Consider the following 23,863-nt stretch of genomic DNA (forward strand, 5'->3'; position numbering starts at 1 on the left):
TTGAGAGCAACAAATCATTACGACATATTTTATCCTCAGTTATGTTGTTTTTATTAACAACGGCATGAGGACTTCCGGCATCTGGACATTAAAATAAATTTGAGTTCTGGCTTCACTACCTACTAGGTGTATAACCCCAAGCACGTCAGTCTCCTTGTGCCTGACTTCCATTGCCTGCAAACATATATTCAGTTTCAAGCCTGAAATAAGACAATGCTAATAAACTGATTTTTCAAATGCAGCCTGGCACATAGCAAATGCTAATAAACGAGAGCTATTTCAAAGTAACGAGAGTTACTTTGAAAAAACAAGTATGGCCAGATGATTCAAATACTATTAATCTCAAACACAGTATGTCTTGCTTCTAGATAGTACATAAGACAATAAGATGATGAAAAGAATAATCTATCTCTGACTGTACTATGAGCAAAATAACCCAACTTCAGCCTCGAAGAGCATATGCAAGAATTAAGAGTAACAGTCTCTCTACTCTTTTTGAATTGAAAAAGGAACCACATTTTCTAAGTTAAATAACCGCTCACTCATGACACAAGTGTATCCGTCCTATCATGTGGTAGGTGGAGAAAGAAGCTGGCCAAGGAAGGAATAACCTGCTAATAAACTGCCATCTCCTCTATAAATGGTAAACTTCTCCAGGGAAGACACTGTGACTTATGCCCCAGCTATAACCAAAGTAGCTGGCATAAAGCAAACAACAATTAATGAGTTTTCGATTAAATGTCTAAGGGTTTTGTGCTGTATGGGATTCTGCAGGAACTTCTGGGAACACAAGCTCAGCAACTTTTCACTGTAGAAGAGCTTTTTTGTCATGGTTGCTTTTGATACTATAATAAAAGGCATGCATCTTTTCCCCATAAATATGCTCATAAACGCAAATCTGGCACATGGACCTCATATATTCACCGCGAGGGCCTGGTGTAGAGGCTGTTGGCATTTACCGTAACAAAGGTGAAATGCCTGCAGACATAGCTTGGGAGACTTTTGCTATTACTATTGATTATTATATCTGTCCTCTGCCTATGCTGGCTTTATTTTTCTCAACCTGGAGACGTAAGCATTTTGCGAACTTTTGTGACTTATTTCAAGCTTTTCTAAAAGGCCCAAACTATTAAAGGAATCTGCAATAAGACAAAGTAACACATAAAACCTTCTTAATGTGTGGAAGGGGAGGAAGGCCCGAGGCCAGACACACTCCAAGCACATTAAGCTCCTAGAAGAGAAGCCACCTCCGCAGACAACTCCAATCATTAAAATATAGCTCATAAAGTAGCATCTCTAAAGTTGAGAGAATGGAGTTGGAGGGACCTAAAAGGCCACTAATTCAACATGTGAAAATTAAGGTGTAGCACTTGGGGCTTATTTGACAACAGGGAAATAAAAACCTGGATCAGGCCCGCAGAGAGATAAGGCGCCGCAAAATAACAAGCGCAAACCCGGGCAGCTCTAATGCCTCAAAATGACCACAAAGAGTCTAAGTAACCGATGGGTTAAACCAAACCAGCGCACTTCTTCGAAACAAGTCAGGAAAGTGGCCTCGGCGTGTGAGGAGGGGTTCCGCGGCCCCGGGGTCTTTCTTGGGCTGCCGGCCCTGGTTCTCCCTGGTTGGACATGGAGGGGCCACATGGCTCCCGGGCCTGTGCATCCTCCGAGGCCCGGGAAAATCAAGTTAGTGACAGGGTTCCCTAGCCGGGGACCCGGGATCGCCGCCCAACCCTCCAGCCCTTGTGCGGGCCCGCAGCCCCTTCACAAAGCTCAGCCGCGGCCCCGATGCCCCGGTTCTTACCATAGTGAGGCCGGCGAAACCCCAGCCACATCACCCTTCCGGGCCCGGGGCGGAAGAGGCGTACAGGCCCAGCTTGCCTTTCTCGCTCCTTCCGCGGTCTGGTTGGGCCTGTCAGGGTACCTCCTCCTGAGCCGCACGTCTCAGACTCTACGATAGGCTCCTCTCTACCGGAAAGGGCGGGGTGTAAATGCCGTCATTCAGCCCCGCGGAAGTAAATGACACTCTCATTGGCTGCTGGATGTCTGCCGGTGGGAGCGGGCCTTTTGGAGGAGACCGGAAGAGGAGTTACTGACAGGTAGGGTCCGGAAGTGGCGACTGCCTCGGTGGTCCAGTTCTTTTCTTTTTTTTTCTCTTCTTTTTTAGCTTTGTAGAACTCCGCAGCGCGCAAATTTTTTCCTGCTTGGATTCCCTCCCCCCATGATGTGTAAGCTTTTGGCCCTTCTGTTTATGGACTCTTCGGGAACACCTGGGTTCCCTGGGCTTACACGCAGGGCGTTCATCTCCTGGGCTCCCTTTACAGTTTCTCCCTTTGCACCTGAGAGAGTCTTTGGAATGTAAAGCGCCTTTGAAATGCCCTGTAAAGTTGTGCAATTAGGAGGACACTTGAATTCGGTGGGTTGTGTTGAGAAGGTGTTGGATCATTTCTCTAACATTGGCGTTCTCTCTTCCAATCCCCAGCATTTTGTAAATTGTAAATGGGTTCCATCTGGGGCTGAAACGTACTAGGTCCGTTGGGGTCAGGAAAGAACTTTCTGTGGTAACAAATGGAAAGGAACTGCGTTTCCTGAGTTCAGTAGTTGATTAGGTACTCCAGAGAAGGAGTCCAGCTGCAAGACCAATAACATGCCAACTTTTTCTTTTAATCAGTAGTATTATTATTTAGCTTTCTCTAATTTTAATAATCCCATTAGATAAGGCTCTATTTCCCCCCACCCCGAGATTCTTTATAGAATGTTATCAGTTTTTTAATGCTTTGACTTAAAGTGGGATAGAGAAAAAGAGGAAAGGAAACTCACATGAGGTGTTGATTTATGTGCTGTTCTTGGCCAAACTATGAGACCCTTCTATATTTAGGGCAACACAGTGATTAGAACATTTGGGTTTCTCCTGTGATTACATCGTTGGCTACAGCCCAACACGTTTTCTTTTTTTTTTTTTTTTAAACCATAACTAACTTTACTTTTGAATCTATTGAATTGTTAAGAGTTGGTCAAATACACAAATTTAGCAAGTATTTAACTGAGCTTTATTCATGGGATCATGAGAGTGCAGCAGAGGAATAAAGATGGCCTGTTCCTTCCAGAAATTTAATGGGCATGGGGAAGAGGGGAATAAGAAATGTATAAAAACGTACTGTACCCTCCTCCTATCAAAAAACAAGCCATAATGCTCTGGCTTGTGATTGCTTTAGAGTATACCTTGCAAGTGTTGCCATTCAAATTAAATAACCTTGGCTTAGTTATGGAAATTATGTTGTGCAACTCATCAAGCTTGGCTTCTAAAGTAGTAACTGTGTCTGCAGACATTTTGCTTTCATGTGAAGATTGTCTTCATCTTTATGAACGCTTAGGGTAATATGTAATACCTGAAGTGCACCAGGAAACTGAAGTTGTTAGAGATCACAATTGATTTACTATATTTATGGATTTGAATAAATTTTAGGCCATGGGCTCTTATGTACTTCAGCTTCAAAATAGGAAAGAACAGTGTCAGTTATTTTAAAGTTACTCATAGAGGAACCCAAATAGCAATAGATAAGGCTGAACATACGTAAATGTGTAGTTTGTTTTTCATGTATCACAGCAAACAAAGTTAATCTGATGTGTGGCAAGATCTCTAGGGAGGTGGTAATTGAGCTATATGGTCATTAAGCACATAAACTCCCTGCTCTTGGTTTTCACTGCCAGTGAACTAATGTAAGTACTATCTTACATTGCTATTTCAGACGTCTACTTTCCATAGCTCTGCTATGGATTCTCATTTCAAACTATCTTGGATCATTTTCTTACTTACTAAAAATGAAATCTGACTCTATCATTTCCTTCATCAAAAATTATTGTCTCTCCTGCATCCAGAAGAGTATTTTTAACTTTGGTTTCATGGGTTCAGTAGGATTGTTTGCAAAAATAGTATGTATTTATGTTTTTCTGTGGAGAGAATGCATAGGCTTCCCCAGTATTGTAAGGATTAAATGAGTTATTACAAGTAAGTCATCTAGCCAGGTATTTGACATACACTAAGCACTCAGTAAGGGTTGCCTGTTGTGTGCCTGGCTTGCTTGCTTCACTAAATTAAAAACTCTTTGATGGGAGGGATAATGGTGGAGGGCTGATTGACTTGCATGTTAGGCACTCAATAAAATGTTTTTTGAATTAACGGTTTTTAAAATTAAATTGGTATCGCTTTTTTTTTTAAACATTTTTATTGAAGTATAATTGCTTTACAATGGTGTGTTAGTTTCTGCTCAACAAAGTGAATCAGTTATACATATACATATGTTCCCATATCTCTTCCCTCTTGCATCTCCCTCCCTCCCACCCTCCCCATCTCACCCATCTAGGTGGTCACAAAGCACTGAGCTGATCTCCCTGTGCTATGTGGCTGCTTCCCGCTAGCTATCTATTGTACATTTGGTAGTGTATATATGTCCATGACACTCTCTCACCCTGTCACATCTCACCCCTCCCCCTCCCCATATCCTCAAGTCCATTCTCTAGTAGGTCTGTGTCTTTATTCCCATCTTGCCACTAGGTTCTTCATGGCCTTTTTTTTCCCCTTAGATTCCATATATGTGTGTTAGCATACTGTATTTGTTTTTCTCTTTCTGACTTACTTCACTCTGTATGACAGACTCTAACTCCATCCACCTCATTACAAATACCTCCGTTTCATTTCTTTTTATGGCTGAGTAATATTCCATTGTATATATGTGCCACATCTTCTTTATCCATTCATCTGATGATGGACACTTAGGTTGCTTCCAGGTCCTGGCTATTGTAAATAGAGCTGCAGTGAACATTGTGGTACATGACTCTTTTTGAATTCTGGTTTTCTCAGGGTATATGCCCAGTAGTGGGATTGCTGGGTCGTAGGGTAGTTCTATTTTTAGTTTTTTAAGGAACCTCCATACTGTTCTCCATAGTGGCTGTATCAATTTACATTCCCACCAACAGTGCAAGAGTGTTCCCTTTTCTCCACACCCTCTCCAGCATTTATTGTTTCTAGATTTTTTGATGATGGCCAATCTGACCGGTGTGAGATGATATCTCATTGTAGTTTTGATTTGCATTTCTCTAATGATTAATGATGTTGAGCATTCTTTCATGTGTCTGTTGGCAATCTGTATATCTTCTTTGGAGAAATGTCTATTTAGGTCTTCTGCCCATTTTTGGATTGGGTTGTTTGTTTTTTTGTTATTGAGCTGCCTGAGCTGCTTGTAAATCTTGGAGATTAATCCTTTGTCAGTTGCTTCATTTGCAAATATTTTCTCCCATTCTGAGGGTTGTCTTTTGGTCTTGTTTATGGTTTCCTTTTCTGTGCAAAAGCTTTTAAGTTTCATTAGGTCCCATTTGTTTATTTGTGTTTTTATTTCCATTTCTCTAGGAGGTGGATCAAAAAGAATCTTGCTGTGATTTATGTCATAGAGTGTTCTGCCTATGTTTTCCTCTAAGAGTTTGATAGTGTCTGGCCTTACACTTAGGTCTTTAATCCATTTTGAGTTTATTTTTGTGTATGGTGTCAGGGAGTGTTCTAATTTCATACTTTTACAAGTACCTGTCCAATTTTCCCAGCACCACTTATTGAAGAGGCTGTCTTTTCTCCACTGTATATGCTTGCCTCCTTTATCAAAGATAAGGTGACCATATGTGCGTGGGTTTATCTCTGGGCTTTCTATCCTGTTCCATTGATCTATATTTCTGTTTTTGTGCCAGACCAAACTGTCTTGATTACTGTAGCTTTGTAGTGTAGCCTGAAGTCAGGGAGCCTGATTCCTCCAGCTCCATTTTTCGTTCTCAAGATTGCTTTGGCTATTCGGGGTCTTTTGTGTTTCCATACAATTTGTGAAATTTTTTGTTCTAGTTCTGTGAAAAATGCCAGTGGTAGTTTGATAGGGATTGCATTGAATCTGTAGATTGCTTTGGGTAGTAGAGTCATTTTCACAATGTTGATTCTTCCAATCCAAGAACATGGTATATCTCTCCATCTATTTGTATCATCTTTGATTTCTTTCATCAGTGTCTTATAATTTTCTGCATACAGGTCTTTTGTCTCCTTAGGTAGGTTTATTCCTAGATATTTTATTCTTTTTGTTGCAATGGTAAACGGGAGTGTTTTCTTAATTTCACTTTCAGATTTTTCATCATTAGTGTATAGAAATGCAAGAGATTTCTGTGCATTAATTTTGTATCCTGCTACTTTACCAAATTCATTGATTAGCTCTAGTAGTTTTCTGGTAGCATCTTTAGGATTCTCTATGTATATATCATGTCATCTGCAAACAGTGACAGCTTTACTTCTTCTTTTCCGATTTGGATTCCTTTTATTTCTTTTTCTTCTCTGATTGCTGTGGCTAACACTTCCAAAACTATGTTGAATAATAGTGGTGAGAGTGGGCAACCTTGTCTTGTTCCTGATCTTAGTGGAAATGGTTTCAGTTTTTCACCATTGAGGACAATGTTGGCTGTGGGTTTGTCATATATGGCCTTTATTATGTTGAGGAAAGTTCCCTCTATGCCTACTTTCTGCAGGGCTTTTATGATAAATGGGTGTTGAATTTTGTCGAAAGCTTTCTCTGCATCTATTGAGATGATCATATGGTTTTTCTCCTTCAATTTGTTAATATGGTGTATCACGTTGATTGATTTGCGTATAGTGAAGAATCCTTGCATTCCTGGGATAAACCCCACTTGATCATGATGTATGATCCTTTTAATGTGCTGTTGGATTCTGTTTGCTAGTATTTTGTTGAGGATTTTTGCATCTATATTCATCAGTGATATTGGCCTGTAGTTTTCTTTCTTTGTGACATCTTTGTCTGGTTTTGGTATCAGGGTGATGGTGGCCTCATAGAATGAGTTAGGGAGTGTTCCTCCCTCTGCAATATTTTGGAAGAGTTTGAGAAGGATAGGTGTTAGCTCTTCTCTAAATGATTGATAGAATTCGCCTGTGAAGCCATCTGGTCCTGGGCTTTTGTGTGTTGGAAGATTTTTAATCACAGTTTCAATTTCAGTGCTTGTGATTGGTCTGTTCAGATTTTCTATTTCTTCCTGGTTCAGTCTCGGCAGGTTGTGCATTTCTAAGAATCTGTCCATTTCTTCCAGGTTGTCCATTTTATTGGCATAGTGTTGCTTGTAGTAATCTCTCATGATCGTTTGTATTTCTGCAGTGTCAGTGGTTACTTCTCCTTTTTCATTTCTAATTCTATTGATTTGAGTCTTCTCTCTTTTTCTCTTGATGAGTCTGGCTAATGGTTTATCAATTTTGTTTATCTTCTCAAAGAACCAGCTTTTAGTTTCATTGATTTTTGCTATTGTTTCCTTCATTTCTTTTTCATTTATTTCTGACCTGACCTTTATGATTTCTTTCCTTCTGCTAGCTTTGGGGTTTTTTTGTTCTTCTTTCTCTAATTGCTTCAGGTACAAGGTTAGGTTGTTTATTCGAGATGTTTCCTGTTTCTTGAGGTAGGCTTGTATTGCTATAAACTTCCCTCTTAGCACTGCTTTTGCTGCATCCCATAGGTTTTGGGTCGTCGTGTCTCCATTGTCATTTGTTTCTAGGTATTTTTTGATTTCCCCTTTGATTTCTTCAGTGATCACTTGGTTATTAAGTAGTGTATTGTGTAGCCTCCATGTGTTTGTATTTTTTACAGATCTTTTCCTGTAATTGATATCTAGTCTCATAGCGTTGTGGTCAGAAAAGATACTTGATACGATTTCAATTTTCTTAAATTTACCAAGGCTTGATTTGTGACCCAAGATATGATCTATCCTGGAGAATGTTCCATGAGCACTTGAGAAAAATGTGTATTCTGTTGTTTTTGGGTGGAATGTCCTATAAATATCAATTAAGTCCATCTTGTTTCATGTATCATTTAAAGCTTGTGTTTCCTTATTTATTTTCATTTTGGATGATCTGTCCATTGGTGAAAGTGGGGTGTTAAAGACCCCTACTATGATTGTGTTGCTGTCGATTTCCCCTTTTATGGCTGTTAGTATTTGCCTTATGTATTGTGGTGCTCCTATGTTGGGTGCATAAATATTTACAATTGTTATACCTTCCTCTTGGATCGACCCCTTGATCATTATATAGTGTCCTTCTTTGTCTCTTGTAATAGTCTTTATTTTAAAGTCTATTTTGTCTGATATGAGAATTGCTACTCCAGCTTTCTTTTGATTTCCATTTGCATGGAATATCTTTTTCCATCCCCTCACTTTCAGTCTGTATGTGTCTCTAGGTCTGAAGTGGGTCTCTTGTAGACAGCATATATATGGGTCTTGTTTTTGTATCCATTCAGCCAGTCTGTGTCTTTTGGTGGGAGCATTTAATCCATTTACATTTAAGGTAATTATCGATATGTATGTTCCTATTCCCATTTTCTTAAATGTTTTGGGTTTGTTTTTGTAGGTGTTTTCCTTCTCTTGTGTTTCTTGCCTAGAGAAGTTCCTTTAGCATTTGTTGTAAAGCTGGTTTGGTGGTGCTGAACTCTCTCAGCTTTTGCTTGTCTGTAAAGTTTTTAATTTCTCCATCAAATCTGAATGAGATCCTTGCTGGGTAGATTAATCTTGGTTGTAGGTTTTTCTCCTTCATCACTTTAAGTATATCCTGCCACTCCCTTCTGGCTTGCAGAGTTTCTGCTGAAAGATCAGCTGTTAACCTTATGGGGATTCCCTTGTGTGTTATTTGTTGTTTTTCCCTTGCTGCTTTTAATATGTTTCCTTTATATTTAATTTTTGATAGTTTGATTAATATGTGTCTTGGCGTGTTTCTCCTTGGATTTATCCTGTATGGGACTCTCTGTGCTTCCAGGACTTGATTAACTATTTCCTTTCCCATATTAGGGAAGTTTTCAACTATAATCTCTTCAAATATTTTCTCAGTCCCTTTCTTTTTCTCTTCTTCTTCTGGGACCCCTATAATTCGAATGTTGGTGCGTTTAATGTTGTCCCAGAGGTCTCTGAGACTGTCCTCAGTTCTTTTCATTCTTTTTTCTTTATCCTGCTCTGCAGTAGTTATTTCCATCATTTTATCTTCCAGGTCGCTTATCCGTTCTTCTGCCTCAGTTATTCTGCTATTGATCCCATCTAGAGTATTTTTAATTTCATTTATTGTGTTTTTCATCGTTGCTTGGTTCCTCTTTAGTTCTTCTACGTCCTTGTTAAATGTTTCTTGCATTTTGTCTATTCTAGTTCCAAGATTTTGGATCATTCTTACTATCATTATTCTGAATTCTTTTTCAGGTAGACTGCCTATTTCCTCTTCATTTGTTAGGTCTGGTGTGTTTTGTCCCTGCTCCTTCATCTGCTGTGTGTTTTTCTGTCTTCTCATTTTGCTTATCTTACTGTGTTTGGGGTCTCCTTTTCACAGGCTGCAGGTTCGTAGTTCCCATTGTTTTTGGTATCTGTCTCCAGTGGCTAAGGTTGGTTCAGTGGGTTGTGTACGTTTCCGGTGGAGGGAACTAGTGCCTGTGTTCTGGTGGATGAGGCTGGATCTTGTCTTTCTGGTGGGCACGTCCACGTCTGGTGGTGTGTTTTGGGGTGTCTGTGGCCTTATGATTTTAGGCAGCCTCTCTGCTAATGGATGGGGCTGTGTTCCTGTTTTGCTAGTTGTTTGGCATAGGGTGTCCAGCACTGTAGCTTGCTGGTCGTTGAGTGAAGCTGGGTCTTGATGTTGAGATGGAGATCTCTGAGAGATTTTCGCCGTTTGGTATTACGTGGAGCTGGGAGGTCTCTTGTGGACCAGTGTCCTGAAGTTGGCTCTCCCACCTCAGAGGCACAGCCCTGATGCCTGGCTGGAGGACCAAGAGCCTTTCATCCACATGGCTCAGTGTAAAAGGGAGAAAAAATAGAAAGAAAGAAAGAAAGAAAGAGGATAAAATATAGTGAAGTAAAATAAAGCTATTATAAAGCAAAGCTATACAGACAAAATCTCACCCAGAAGCATATACATATACACTCAAAAAAAAAGGAAAAGGGGAAAAATTAATATATCCTGCTCCCAAAGTCCACCTCCTGAATTTGGTATGATTCGTTGTCTATTCAGGTATTCAACAGATGCAGGCACATCAAGTTGTTTGTGAAGTTTTAATCCGCTGCTTCTGAGGCTGCTGGGAGAGATTTCCCTTTCTCGTCTTTGTTCGCACAGCTCCCGGGGTTCAGCTTTGGATTTGGACCTGCCTCTGCGTGTAGGTCGCCTGAGGGCGTCTGTTCCCCGCCCAGACAGAACGGGGTTAAAGGAGCAGCTGCTTCGGGGGCTCTGGCTCACTCAGGCCAGGGGGAGGGAGGGATACGGATGCGGGGCGAGCCTGCGGTGGCAGAGGCCGGCTCGTGCACCAGCCCGAGGCGCGCCGTGCGTTCTCCTGGGGAAGTTGTCCCCTGATCACGGGAGCCAGGCCGTGGCAGGCTGCACCGGCTCCCGGGAGGGGCAGTGTGGAGAGTGACCTGTGCTCGCACACAGGCTTTTTGGTGGCGGCAGCAGCAGCCTTAGCGTCTCATGCCCGTCTCTGGGCTCTGCGCTGATCACCGCGGCTCGCGCCCGTCTCTGGAGTTCGTTTAGGCGGCGCTCTGAATCCCCTCTCCTTGCGCGCCGCGAAACAAAGAGGCAATAAAAAGTCTCTTGCCTCTTCGGCAGCTGCTGACTTTTTCCCGGACTCACTCCCGGCTAGCTGTGGTGCGCTAACCCCTTCAGGGTGTGTTCATGCCGTCAACCCCAGTCCTCTCCCTGCGATCCGACCGAAGCCCAAGCCTCAGCTCCCAGCCCCTGCCCGCCCCGGCGGGTGAGCAGACAAGCCTCTCGGGCTGGTGAGTGCAGGTCAGCACCGCTCCTCTGTGCGGGAATCTCTCCACTTTTCCCTCTGCGCCCCTGTTGCTGTGGGATCCGCGCTGATAGCCGCGGCTCGCGCTCGTCTCTGGAGCTCGTTTAGGCGGCGCTCTGAATCCCCTCTCCTCGCGCACCAGGCTGGTATCGCTTTTATACCACCAGACCACTTTCTTCCCTCTTCTCTTTTTACTTTGTGTCTAGTATTGATAGCGTTGATTATTTCCTTTTATCTGACTTCCTTTTTTCCCCTCATTCAATGATATTCTCATATATTAAAAGAGAATGGTTTTACTTAACTCGTTTTCTTTGATCCTCAACTATTCTCCATAGACTGAGGTTGAAGTTCTTTGTTATCTAGTGTTCGTCTTTGACCTTTTTTTCTCCCTCTTTTAAAATTCTCTTTCCCCATGGCTCTTAGATTAAGACCCATAAAATTTTGATTGACCTGCATGTTATTTCTTTCACCTTAAGAGATGCTTCTTTTAACTTTTCTCTACTTCCAACCCCATTTATTTGCTCCTCTGAGCAAAAATCCTTTCAGGAGTTTCTATGCCCCAAGTCCCAATTTCCCTTCTACTGTTCTTTCTTGAGATCCCTTCAACATGGCTATTGCTCCCCGAAATGCTCTTGTTAGTGTCAGCAGTCAGTCTGAAACTGTGAATTGTTCATTTCGATATATCATTGCTATTTCTTGTCTCAAAGCCTTTGCTCATGCAGCTTCTTCTGCCTGCAATGTGTTTCCTTATCTTTTTCCTTCCACTCCTAAACCTTTTCCACCTTTTGAGATTTATATCAGATATAACTCAAGGAAGCCTCCCCTGAAATTTCAGGCTGGTTAACGTGCTACTTTTCAGATGAGCTCCCACCCTGCCTCTGCACTTTACAAGCTTGTATAATAATCCTCTTTGGGTGTTTCTATCTCACCAGAGAGCTGGGGATATGTCTTACTCATCTTTGAGATATGAAAGCCTGGTACATAGGATGTAGTCAGTGAGCATTTTAATGCATTAATGGCATGACCAAAGTCACTCAGCTACGAAGCTGTAGAGTTTTGATTTCAATCTGGGTCTTCTGAGTATAAAATCAATGCTTTATTTGCAATACCTTGTTTTCAAGGAAGAAAGTGGCTATCTTCAAGCTAGTTCTTTTTGTACTAGTAGGAGGTAATTAATGCATTTTATAGCCCTGGGCAGTTTGTTCCTTGTCCTTTGTGAAGCTGATGAGAAAGTGAGTTGTGTCTTTTTCTAAAACACTGGCTGAAATCAGTGAACAGAAGGTTATTATAGTCAGCAAATTTTTAATATTGATAAAATTGGGCTCTTTCTAGAAGAAAAACACCACTGAGACTTTCGTTGCCCAAAAGAAAAAATCTGTGTGAGAATTCCAAACTGTTGATGAGGCATTCATGCTTTTACTAGATGCCAGTATTGCCAATAGCTTTAAATTAAACTTTTGTTTTTGTGCTATTGGGAAATCCCAGGGTATTTACAAGGTAGTGCACAGATCTTCTCCCAGTGATGGAAATTTGCTCTTAAGATTGAGTTAATGATGGTTAGTTTGTTAACATGATTTCTGATACTTGGCACAAAAGTTAGGTACACTAATTTTGCATGTAAAACACTGTTTAATTCTAGATAATGAGCCAGACTTTCCAACTACCTTTTATGGCAGGCATTCTGGATTCAAACTTCTCTCTGACTATCATCATCACTGTTGCAGTCTGTAAACCAATCTTTTATAAATTTGTCTAGCTTTTAGGACTAACAAAAAAGGAAATAATTTAATTCTATAAATTCTGAAAAGGCTTCGGCGGCTTTCACCCTTAGCAGTGGGGTTGAAAATGATGATTAGGCTTGGAATTGCTGCAGTCAAAAACAAGTATTACTTGGAGTACACTCCTGAATTTGTGCCTTGTTTCTTTGAGCTTTACTAACCCTGCAGAAGTGACCAAAATGTTGAAATAAGCAAGGAGTTCAATCTGGTCTTTGTGTGAGAGGATGCTATTAGCTTACTTGTAATTTTGTCTGAACGGTTAGTGAGAATTTTATTGAATAAAGAAAGATCTTGCTCAGTTGGAACAGAAACAAGTGGCTGCCAAGAAATAAGATGCAGCCATTGTTGAAGAGACTCATCAAAGTGTCCTGACAGTATAAATATTGACATGCTGAGATATGTCAATATTTACCATAGAATTTGGAAGTTGCCAAGTTCCTGTTTAAGAAATGTGACCCTAGCATTGAACACAGTATATCAATAAATAAGGCGCATGTCCAAATGAACAGCTGCTCAGAGAAAATCTCAGAGAAAATAGGATAACATCTGTCTAAACTTTAGGGCACTTCAAAAGTTAAATTTCAAAAATTTATTGATGCTTCTTTGGTAATTTGTAGGTAGATACATGTATAATATAGTATATTAATATAGTTCTATATGTAGATTTAACTTAAGTGTTTTTTAAAAAATTACAGCATGGTTGCAATTTATAACTTTGTAAATTAGTGGTGCCGTGACACTCATCTCTAAAATGAATAAAAAAAAAATCTTGCCATAATATTGTGTTTAGGAACCAACCTCTTCATTTTAAGCATTATTCTTACAGAAATTGGCTCAAGTCATGCCTTAGATATTACTTTTGGGAACCAAAAGTTTGTGCTCTGAGAATTTAGCAATAGAGAAAACATAAGTTTCTGAAGTTTAACTGTAATGAAGAAATTTGTCCTGGTTATTATCTGAAAACTATGCCTCAGAAGAAAATCTGTAGGGTAATGAGCAAATAAAGTTAATATGTTTGGTTGAGTATCACAGGTCACCACTGTTAATTCCCATATGAATATCACTGTAATATAACAGAGCACTTGGTGAAAAATAGATGTTTGAAACCTTTATATCAAGTCATTGGAACCACACAAACAACGTTACATCTGTTTTGCAGACTTCTAGAAGGTTAAACTTAACATTCTTAGAGTAATAATAGTCCAAGCAGTCCTAGAAGAGCATAAACCATGGGTATTGGGACTGGTCCTCTCATTGCTTCTCTTTTCTGATAGCAAAGATTGATGGCTTTTGTACAGTAATCTAATCATGTTACCATATTGCAACGTTATGTTTATATTGTGAACAGTGAATCCAAAGTACAATTGAGGTCATATATTCTTGCAGAAGCTACATTTGTTTCTATAAATAACTTGATAAACATGAAGAAACAGCTTTGCTTAGAGGTTCATAAAAGGCTTTTGATCTATTTTCAGTGTATTAAAGACAGAAGCAAAAACACAATTTTAAAATTTAAATTGACTGGATCCCTCTTTTGGGGAGGCTTTGCCAATATTTTGAGATAAGATGTTGAGTTTTAAGGAGAAAGCATTAGAATATTAATTAGTGATTTTTAAAACTTGGGAAACATTTTTTGCCCTGTAACCAAGACTTGAACCTTTGTTTTGAATAGACATATTATGATTTTTTTTTCTAGAATCATTAGCACCTCATGCAAAATATTTACCAGTTGTCTTCTTGAACCACCTGTTTACTGGTTATTTATTATGTAGCGACAACAAAGTCCCAGTGTTTTTGAAATGCCATGTGTTTTGGATTTGATAAGAATGGAAGCATATAAAGCTGAAAATGTAAAATTTCCTGTTTGGTATTGAATATTATGTTTAATAGAGTGTTTCCCAGAGTGTGTACTTATACCACTGATGGAGTATATACATTTGCTTACTTACAACTCTTTTGCACGTACTTTGAGATAATTCACATAACCAATGAATGACAATGAAGATTCGTCCTGAGATATGCCTGATTCCAAAGACTGACACAGGTAGCTTAAGGAAAAAGGAATTTCTTGGCCTCACACCTAAAACATTCACAGTTAGATCTAGATTCTGGTGCTGCTGAAATCAGATCTGACCTGCTGGCCACCCCTCAGTTCTACTTTCTGCTCTCTTGGTTTTGTTCCCAACAGCTCCAGTCTTACAACGTCGTAACACCAAATCCAGTAGAGAAGAGTATCTATCCTTTATATGCAAATAAAAGTCCTGAAATTGAGGCTTACTGGCCTTAGTTGTCCTAACTTGAATCACATGCTCATCTTTGAATCAGTTACTGGGGATTAAAATGTAATGTTGGTTTAGCCCGGGTCTGTGTTCTGCTGGAACTTGGGGCCAAAAGTCAGCTTGCTCATAGCCTGTGGATAAGAATAGCAGATGTGAGGGGGGTCACTCGAAGTTTTATTGCTACCAGTAGGGAGTCTGTATTGGGTAACAAAAATCAACAAATTCTCTCTAAATGTTGGGTGAATGAACACTTTTAACCTGAATTGTGGTGGGGCATGGACCAAGACACTGATGGCATTCTCTGACCAATGTTTAGTGACAGCTAATAATACAGAACTCTTCAGTTGAGAATGGAGGAGGAAAAGTATAAACTAGAGTCATTCAAATTGGTACAGATTAAATGAATTCAGCCATTTAAGTTAGAATCGTTTATTGATTACGAGCCAGGAACTATAATAGGTGTTTGACTTATATTGGTTAGATAAAAAATCTAAGATGTCATGAGTCTAATGATGTGCCATAGGATGAGAAATTTTGGAAAGTTTCAGTACAATTATTACTTCTGGTTTCTTTATTGTGGATATTCTGTGCAATCTTTGAATATACTTATGATTCATATTGAATATTTTGTTCAATTAAAATTTTGGCCTTAGGACCAAATTACTATTTTTAAAAGTATCTGTTTATTTTATTTTATTATTTATTTTCTTTTTATTATTTTTTGGCTGCGTCGGGTCTTAGTTGCGGCACGCGGGATCTTCGTTGAGGCATACAGGATCTTTTTCATTGTGGCGTGCGGGTTTTCTCTCTCTGGTTGTGGTGCGTGGGCTCCAGAGTGCATGGGCTCTGTAGTTTGCTGCCCGCGGGCTCTAGCTGAGGCGTGCGAGCTCAGTAGTTGTGGTGCATGGCCTTAGTTACCCTGCGGCATGTGGTATCTTAGTTCCCCGACCAGGGATCAAACCCACGTCTCCTGCATTGGAAGGCAGATTCTTTACCCCTGGACCACCAGGGAAGTCCAAAGACCAAATTATTAATGTATAGCCGATAAATATTGAAATAATTTAGGTATTTTTATTATCAGCTTTTCAGTTGATTATACAAAACAGATTTTTTATCTTTAGTATCTTTGATTCATTATTGTATAATAAAATTCACCAGTGCATTGTGCACTAGTATCCCTGGTGTAATGTTTATCAGATAGGAGTATTTACTAGGACCAATAATGAGATCCATACTTCTTTAGATAGGCTCCTAAATTTTGAAGTATTAAATTATATATGTAAGAATAAATTTCTAATAGACGACTTTTTCTTTTTTACAGAAGTACCCTATACAAACAATTATCCTGATGGTCAAAGAACACTTTTTTGAAAACACTTTTTCTTTTCTTTTTCTTTTATTTATTTATTTTTTTAACATCTTTATTGGAATATAATTGCTTTACAATGGTGTGTTAGTTTCTGCTTTATAACAAAGTGAATCAGTTATACATATACATATGTTCCCATATCTCTTCCCTCTTGAGTCTCCCTCCCTCCCACCCTCCCTATCCCACCCCTCTAGGTGGTCACAAAGCACCGAGCTGATCTCCCTGTGCTATGCGGCTGCTTCCCACTAGCTATCTATTTTACATTTGGTAGTATATATATGTCCATGCCACTCTCTCACTTTGTCACAGCTTACCACTTTTCTTTTTATACATTTTATTATGGAAAATTTCAAACATATGTAACAGTAGAGAGAATAATGGATTCCTATTATCTAGCACAACAATTATCAACTCATGGCCCATCTCATTTCATTTATATCTTACTCAAACTTCACTCTTCTTTTCTAAATTATTTTTAAACAATCCCAGACATCATATCATTTCATCTGTAAATATTCTAACATGTATCTTTAAAAAGTAAGGACACTGTAGAAAACATAACCACAATTCTATTAACATAGCTTAAAAAATTAACAGTAATTCCCTAGTACTACCAAGTACCTAATCTGTCTTCAAATTCCTCAAATTACTACTTCATAAATTTTAATAGTTTGTTGGTTGAGTCAAGATTTAAATAAGGTCTTTAAATTGCAGTTTCTTGTGGCTTTTAAGTCTCTTTTAACTTAAATAGTCCAACCCCCCTCTCCCTTTTGCACTGAAGTTTATTTGTTGAAAAAAGTGTCAGTTGCTCCATGAAGTGTCCCACTGTTTAGATTTTGCTGATTGCATCCCTTTAGTGCCATTTAACATGTTCCTTCATCCCTTGTGTTTCCTATAAATCGGAGGTTTGATCTGATTCTGTTGAATTGTTTTTCTTTTTTCAGCATGAATATATCATAGGTAATGCTATGTAGAGGTTTATGGCTTTTACCAAGGCAACCAATGGGTTATGAGTTCCTTTTTGTATTGGTTAAGCTAGTGGGTTATGAATTCTTTTCTGTTTATATCTCAAAATACAGTAAGTTTGACTTTAAGACAGAATTTGTATTAGGAAATAAAAGAAGTCAGAATGTGGGGAAAGGTAAGAGGAATACATATATATATAGACATGTTTACTGGCCATAAATTTGTCATTACTCTAGTAACTCTTCACTTCTCTAATTTTAAAACAAGTGATGTTAGGAGTTCCTGTCTTGAGCCATATAGACTCAAAGAATGTTTTTCTTTAGAATTTCATGAGTTCTTCTCATTAGTAGAAGAAGGATTGGCTCTATACTTTGAAAATTCTGTTTGTGGTTAGAATAATCTAAAATAAAGCAGTTGTTTGTAGAGAAGGTATAGTAAAGTTGTATAAAGAACTTTCCCTCTACTATTTGAAGTCTGTACCTGGGTTATTTTGGGTTATACATCAGGTCATGATTTAGATTTGTGTTAATACATTGTGATACTTTGTTTATAGGTTAAGGAAAAGCAATTCAGTACCTTGATAGTTATAAAATGAGATAATTCAGAGAGAGGCTGAGAGCTAAGAAGTAAAGTTAAATATGAGACTCATAAAGAGGCTGTCTAGGGTTGAGACACTTTCAAGGCAGTGTGTTGGATAGACCTAGTTTTGAATACACTTCTATCTTTACTACACCTTGCTGAATTTCAGTTTTCTTGTTTTTAGAATGGTTCTGAAGATAAAACAATATATGTAAAATTCTCAGCACAGTTCATGACTTATGCTCAGTTCATTTTTGTTCCACTCCCTCACTGACAACCATATAACTTGAGTTTTTAGGATAAAGTAATGACTTAATAAAGCTCTATCTGTATCGTACATTTTAATTAGCTATATATGTACCTTAATTTTTCTGTGTTTATCTAGTTGTTTTTGTTCTCAAATTATTACCACCCTCTTTTTCATTTTGTCCTGAGTCTAAGAATCTCCTTAGATATTAAACCAGATATACCTGAACTGAATGTTTTCATCTAACTCCCTAACCATGATCTTCATGTCCTAGAATAGTCTAACTTGATTGAATCTTATTGGCCATCAGTTAAATAGATATCTCTATTACAGATAATTTCCAAACAAGGTTTAACCAAAAATTAGGCATTTCCAAATAACAGCAGTTCTGTGAAATTGGTCATGGTCATCATTTGTCCATGTTTTCTGAGCAAGCAAGATACCATACTAAAAGACATAAAAAATTTAATATGATTTTGTTTTTGAAAATTTGATCATTTATTTTGATGTACATCTTTATTTAGTTTGGAGCTAGGTCCCTTTTTATAATGAAAAGGGTTTGTATCAGTGGGCAACTTCCTGGATATTTTGTGTTATGTTTCATTGGACATTCTTGTATCTTGGCCAAAGAGGAGTATTCATGCAGGAAGAATTGAATTTACTAATATGTGTTTCACTTGTTAATTAAAGGTAATTTTCAAGGTATTGGATTACATTGTTGTTGTTTTTAGTGAATCTACTAGTTTATTATTGGAATTTTATTTTATAAACATTGGATTCCTCATATGGACATACTCAATATCTCTTGTTTTTGTTTATTCTGAGCCTGTAATTTTTTTTTTATATCATAAAATGTAGCAACTTCATATATCATCTACCATGTATTTAAGGTATCTCTCCCTTACTTTTTTTTTTTTTAATTTTAATCAAGTCCAATTTATTTATTTTTTTATTTTTTAACATCTTTATTGGAGTATAATTGCTTTACAATGGTGTGTTAGTTTCTGCTTTATAACAAAGTGAATCAGTTATACATATACATATGTTCCCATATCTCTTCCCTCTTGCATCTCCCTCCCTCCCACCCTCCCTATCCCACCCCTCTAGGTGGTCACAAAGCACAGAGCTGATCTCCCTGTGCTATGCGGTTGCTTCCCACTAGCTATCTACTTTACGTTTGGTAGTGTATATATGTCCGTGCCACTCTCTCACTTTGTCACATCTTACCCTTCCCCCTCCGCATATCCTCAAGTCCATTCTCTAGTAGGTCTGTGTCTTTATTCCCGTCTTGCCACTAGGTTCTTCATGACCTTTTTTTTTTTTTTCCTTTTTTTTTCTTCCCTTAGATTCCATATATATGTGTTAGCATACTGTATTTGTTTTTCTCTTTCTGACTTACTTCACTCTGTATGACAGACTCTAACTCCATCCACCTCACTACAAATAACTCAATTTCATTTCTTTTTATGGCTGAGTAATATTCCATTGTATATATGTGCCACATCTTCTTTATCCATTCATCTGATGATGGACACTTAGGTTGCTTCCAGGTCCTGGCTATTGTAAATAGAGCTGCAATGAACATTTTGGTACATGACTCTTTTTGAATTCTGGTTTTCTCAGGGTATATGCCCAGTAGTGGGATTGCTGGGTCGTAGGGTAGTTCTATTTTTAGTTTTTTAAGGAACCTCCATACTGTTCTCCATAGTGGCTGTATCAATTTACATTCCCACCAACTGCAAGAGGGTTCCCTTTTCTCCACACCCTCTCCAGCATTTATTGTTTCTAGATTTTTTGATGATGGCCAATCTGACCGGTGTGAGATGATATCTCATTGTAGTTTTGATTTGCATTTCTCTAATGATTAATGATGTTGAGCATTCTTTCATGTGTTTGTTGGCAATCTGTATATCTTCTTTGGGGAAATGTCTATTTAAGTCTTCTGCCCATTTTTGGATTGGGTTGTATGTTTTTTTGTTATTGAGCTGCATGAGCTGCTTGTAAATCTTGGAGATTAATCCTTTGTCAGTTGCTTCATTTGCAAATATTTTCTCCCATTCTGAGGGTTGTCTTTTGGTCTTGTTTACGGTTTCCTTTTCTGTGCAAAAGCTTTTAAGTTTCATTAGGTCCCATTTGTTTATTTGTGTTTTTATTTCCATTTCTCTAGGAGGTGGGTCAAAAAGGATCTTGCTGTGATTTATGTCATAGAGTGTTCTGCCTATGTTCTCCTCTAAGAGTTTGATAGTGTCTGGCCTTACATTTAGGTCTTTAATCCATTTTGAGTTTATTTTTGTGTATGGTGTTAGGGAGTGTTCTAATTTCATACTTTTACAGGTACCTGTCCAGTTTTCCCTGCACCACTTATTGAAGAGGCTGTCTTTTCTCCGCTGTATATGCTTGTCTCCTTTATCAAAGATAAGGTGACAATATGTGCATGGGTTTATCTCTGGGCTTTCTATCCTGTTCCATTGATCTATGTTTCTGTTTTTGTGCCAGTACCATACTGTCTTGATTACTGTAGCTTTGTAGTATAGTCTGAAGTCAGGGAGCCTGATTCCTCCAGCTCCATTTTTCGTTTGCAAGATTGCTTTGGCTATTTGGGATCTTTTGTGTTTCCATACAAATTGTGAAATTTTTTGTTCTAGTTTTGTGAAAAATGCCAGTGGTAGTTTGATAGGGATTGCATTGAATCTGTAGATTGCTTTGGGTAGTAGAGTCATTTTCACAATGTGATTCTTCCAATCCAAGAACATGGTATATCTCACCATCTATTTGTATAATCTTCAATTTATTTCATCAGTGTCTTATAATTTTCTGCATACAGGTCTTTTGTCTCCTTAGGTAGGTTTATTCCTAGATATTTTATTATTTTTGTTGCAATGGTAAATGGGAGTGTTTTTTTAATTTCACTTTCAGATTTTTCATCATTAGTGTATAGAAATGCAAGAGATTTCTGTGCATTAATTTTGTATCCTGCTACTTTACCAAATTCATTGATTAGCTCTAGTAGTTTTCTGGTAGCATCTTTAGGATTCTCTATGTATATATCATGTCATCTGCAAACAGTGACAGTTTTACTTCTTCTTTTCCAACTTGGAGTCCTTTTATTTCTTTTTCTTCTCTGATTGCTGTGGCTAAAACTTCCAAAACTATGTTGAATAATAGTGGTGAGAGTGGGCAACCTTGTCTTGTTCCTGATCTTAGTGGAAATGGTTTCAGTTTTTCACCATTGAGGATGATATTGGCTGTGGGTTTGTCATATATGGCCTTTATTATGTTGAGGAAAGTTCCCTCTATGCCTACTTTCTGCAGGGCTTTTATGATAAATGGGTGTTGAATTTTGTCGAAAGCTTTCTCTGCATGTATTGGGATGATCATATGGTGTTTCTCCTTCAATTTGTTAATATGGTGTATCACGTTGATTGATTTGCGTATATTGATGAATCCTTGCATTCCTGGAATAAACCCCACTTGATCATGGTGTATGATCCTTTTAACATGCTGTTGGATTCTGTTTGCTAGTATTTTGTTGAGGATTTTTGCATCTATGTTCATCAGTGATATTGGCCTGTAGTTTTTTTTTCTTTATGACATCTTTGTCTGGTTTTGGTATCAGGGTGATGGTGGCCTCGTAGAATGAGTTGGGGAGTGTTCCTCCCTCTGCAATATTTTGGAAGAGTTTGAGAAGGATAGTTGTTAGCTCTTCTCTAAATGTTTCATAGAATTCGCCTGTGAAACCATCTGGTCCTGGGCTTTTGTTTGTTGGAAGATTTTTAATCACAGTTTCAATTTCAGTACTTGTGATTAGTTTCTTTATATTTTCTGTTTCTTCCTGGTTCAGTCACGGCAGGTTGTGCATTTCTAAGAATCTGTCCATTTCTTCCAGGTTGTCCATTTTATTGGCATAGAGTTGCTTGTAGTAATCTCTCATGATCGTTTGTATTTCTGCAGTGTCAGTTGTTAGTTCTCCTTTTTCATTTCTAATTCTATTGATTTGAGTCTTCTCCCTTTTTTTCTTGATGAGTCTGGCTAATGGTTTATCAATTTTGTTTATCTTCTCAAAGAACCAGCTTTTAGCTTTATTGATCTTTGCTATTGTTTCCTTCATTTCTTTTTCATTTATTTCTGATCTGACCTTTATGATTTCTTTCCTTCTGCTAACTTTGGGGTTTTTTTGTTCTTCTTTCTCTAATTGCTTTAGGTGCAAGGTTAGGTTGTTTATTTGAGATGTTTCCTGTTTCTTGAGGTAGGCTTGTATTGCTATAAACTTCCCTCTTACAACTGCTTTTGCTGCATCCCATAGGTTTTGGGTCGTCGTGTCTCCACTGTCATTTGTTTCTAGGTATTTTTTGATTTCCCCTTTGGTTTCTTCAGTGATCACTTGGTTATTAAGTAGTGTATTGTGTAGCCTCCATGTGTTTGTATTTTTTACAGATCTTTTCCTGTAATTGATATCTAGTCTCATAGCATTGTGGTTGGAAAAGATACTTGATACGATTTCAATTTTCTTAAATTTACCAAGGCTTGATTTGTGACCCAAGATATGATCTATCCTGGAGAATGTTCCATGAGCACTTGAGAAAAATGTGTATTCTGTTGTTTTTGGGTGGAATGTCCTATAAATATCAATTAAGTCCATCTTGTTTCATGTATCATTTAAAGCTTGTGTTTCCTTATTTATTTTCATTTTGGATGATCTGTCCATTGGTGAAAGTGGGGTGTTAAAGTCCCCTACTATGATTGTGTTACTGTCGATTTCCCCTTTTATGGCTGTTAGTATTTGCCTTATGTATTGAGGTGCTCCTATGTTGGGTGCATAGATGTTTACAATTGTTATATCTTCTTCTTGGATCGATCCTTTGATCATTATATAGTGTCCTTCTTTGTCTCTTGTAATAGTCTTTATTTTAAAGTCTATTTTGTCTGATATGAGAATTGCTACTCCAGCTTTCTTTTGATTTCCATTTGCATGGAATATCTTTTTCCATCCCCTCACTTTCAGTCTGTATGTGTCCCTAGGTCTAAAGTGGGTCTCTTGTAGACAGCATATGTATGGGTCTTGTTTTTGTATCCATTCAGCCAGTCTGTGTCTTTTGGTGGGAGCATTTAATCCATTTACATTTAAGGTAATTATCGATATGTATGTTCCTATTCCCATTTTCTTAAATATTTTGGGTTTGTTATTGTAGGTGTTTTCCTTCTCTTGTGTTTCTTGCCTAGAGATGTTCATTTAGCATTTGTTGTAAAGCTGGTTTGGTGGTGCTGAACTCTCAGCTTTTGCTTGTCTGTAAAGGTATTAATTTCTCCATCAAATCTGAATGAGATCCTTGCTGGGTAGAGTAATCTTGGTTGTATGTTTTTCTCCTTCATCACTTTAAATATGTCCTGCCACTCCCTTCTGGCTTGCAGAGTTTCTGCTGAAAGATCGTCTGTTAACCTTATGGGGATTCCCTTGTGTGTTATTTGTTGTTTTTCCCTTGTTGCTTTTAATATGTTTTCTTTATATTCAATTTTTGATAGTTTGATTAATATGTGTCTTGGCATGTTTCTCCTTGGATTTATCCTGTATGAGACTCTCTGTGCTTCCAGGACTTGATTAACTATTTCCTTTCCCATATTAGGGAAGTTTTCAACTATTAGCTCTTCAAATATTTTCTCAGTCCCTTTCTTTTTCTCTTCTTCTTCTGGGACCCCTATAATTCAAATGTTGGTGCGTTTAATGTTGTCCCAGAGGTCTCTGAGACTGTCCTCAGTTCTTTTCATTCTTTTTTCTTTATCCTGCTCTGCAGTAGTTATTTCCATCATTTTAT

General features: G+C 38.2%; 2 protein-coding genes across 4 annotated transcripts in view; one reads left to right on the forward strand and one right to left on the reverse strand.

Annotated features, from left to right (window-relative positions):
• Positions 1-1,892, reverse strand: part of TMEM167A (transmembrane protein 167A) — a 33,666-nt gene extending 31,774 nt beyond the window's left edge. Inside the window, exon 1 of the mRNA XM_061187972.1 lies at positions 1,805-1,892. Coding sequence (XP_061043955.1) covers positions 1,805-1,807 — 3 coding nt within the window. The 5' untranslated portion in view covers positions 1,808-1,892. The remainder of the gene's footprint in view (positions 1-1,804) is intronic.
• Positions 1,893-2,014: 122 nt separating this feature from the next.
• The window catches only part of XRCC4 (X-ray repair cross complementing 4), a 276,249-nt gene continuing 254,400 nt past the window's right edge, over positions 2,015-23,863 (forward strand). Inside the window, exon 1 of one of the 3 annotated variants that reach the window (XM_061187973.1) lies at positions 2,015-2,099. Coding sequence is in view for 1 of the 3 variants with exons in the window: in XM_061187975.1 (XP_061043958.1) it covers positions 2,375-2,416 (42 nt within the window). In the remaining 2 variants the exon portion in view is untranslated. Of the gene's footprint in view, positions 2,100-2,165; positions 2,229-2,284; positions 2,417-23,863 lie in introns of those variants that run through there. The other 2 variants (XM_061187976.1, XM_061187975.1) reach the window with 2 other exon arrangements.

This window comes from Eubalaena glacialis, chromosome 4 (assembly GCF_028564815.1).
Source record: "Eubalaena glacialis isolate mEubGla1 chromosome 4, mEubGla1.1.hap2.+ XY, whole genome shotgun sequence".
NCBI lineage: Eukaryota > Metazoa > Chordata > Mammalia > Artiodactyla > Balaenidae > Eubalaena > Eubalaena glacialis.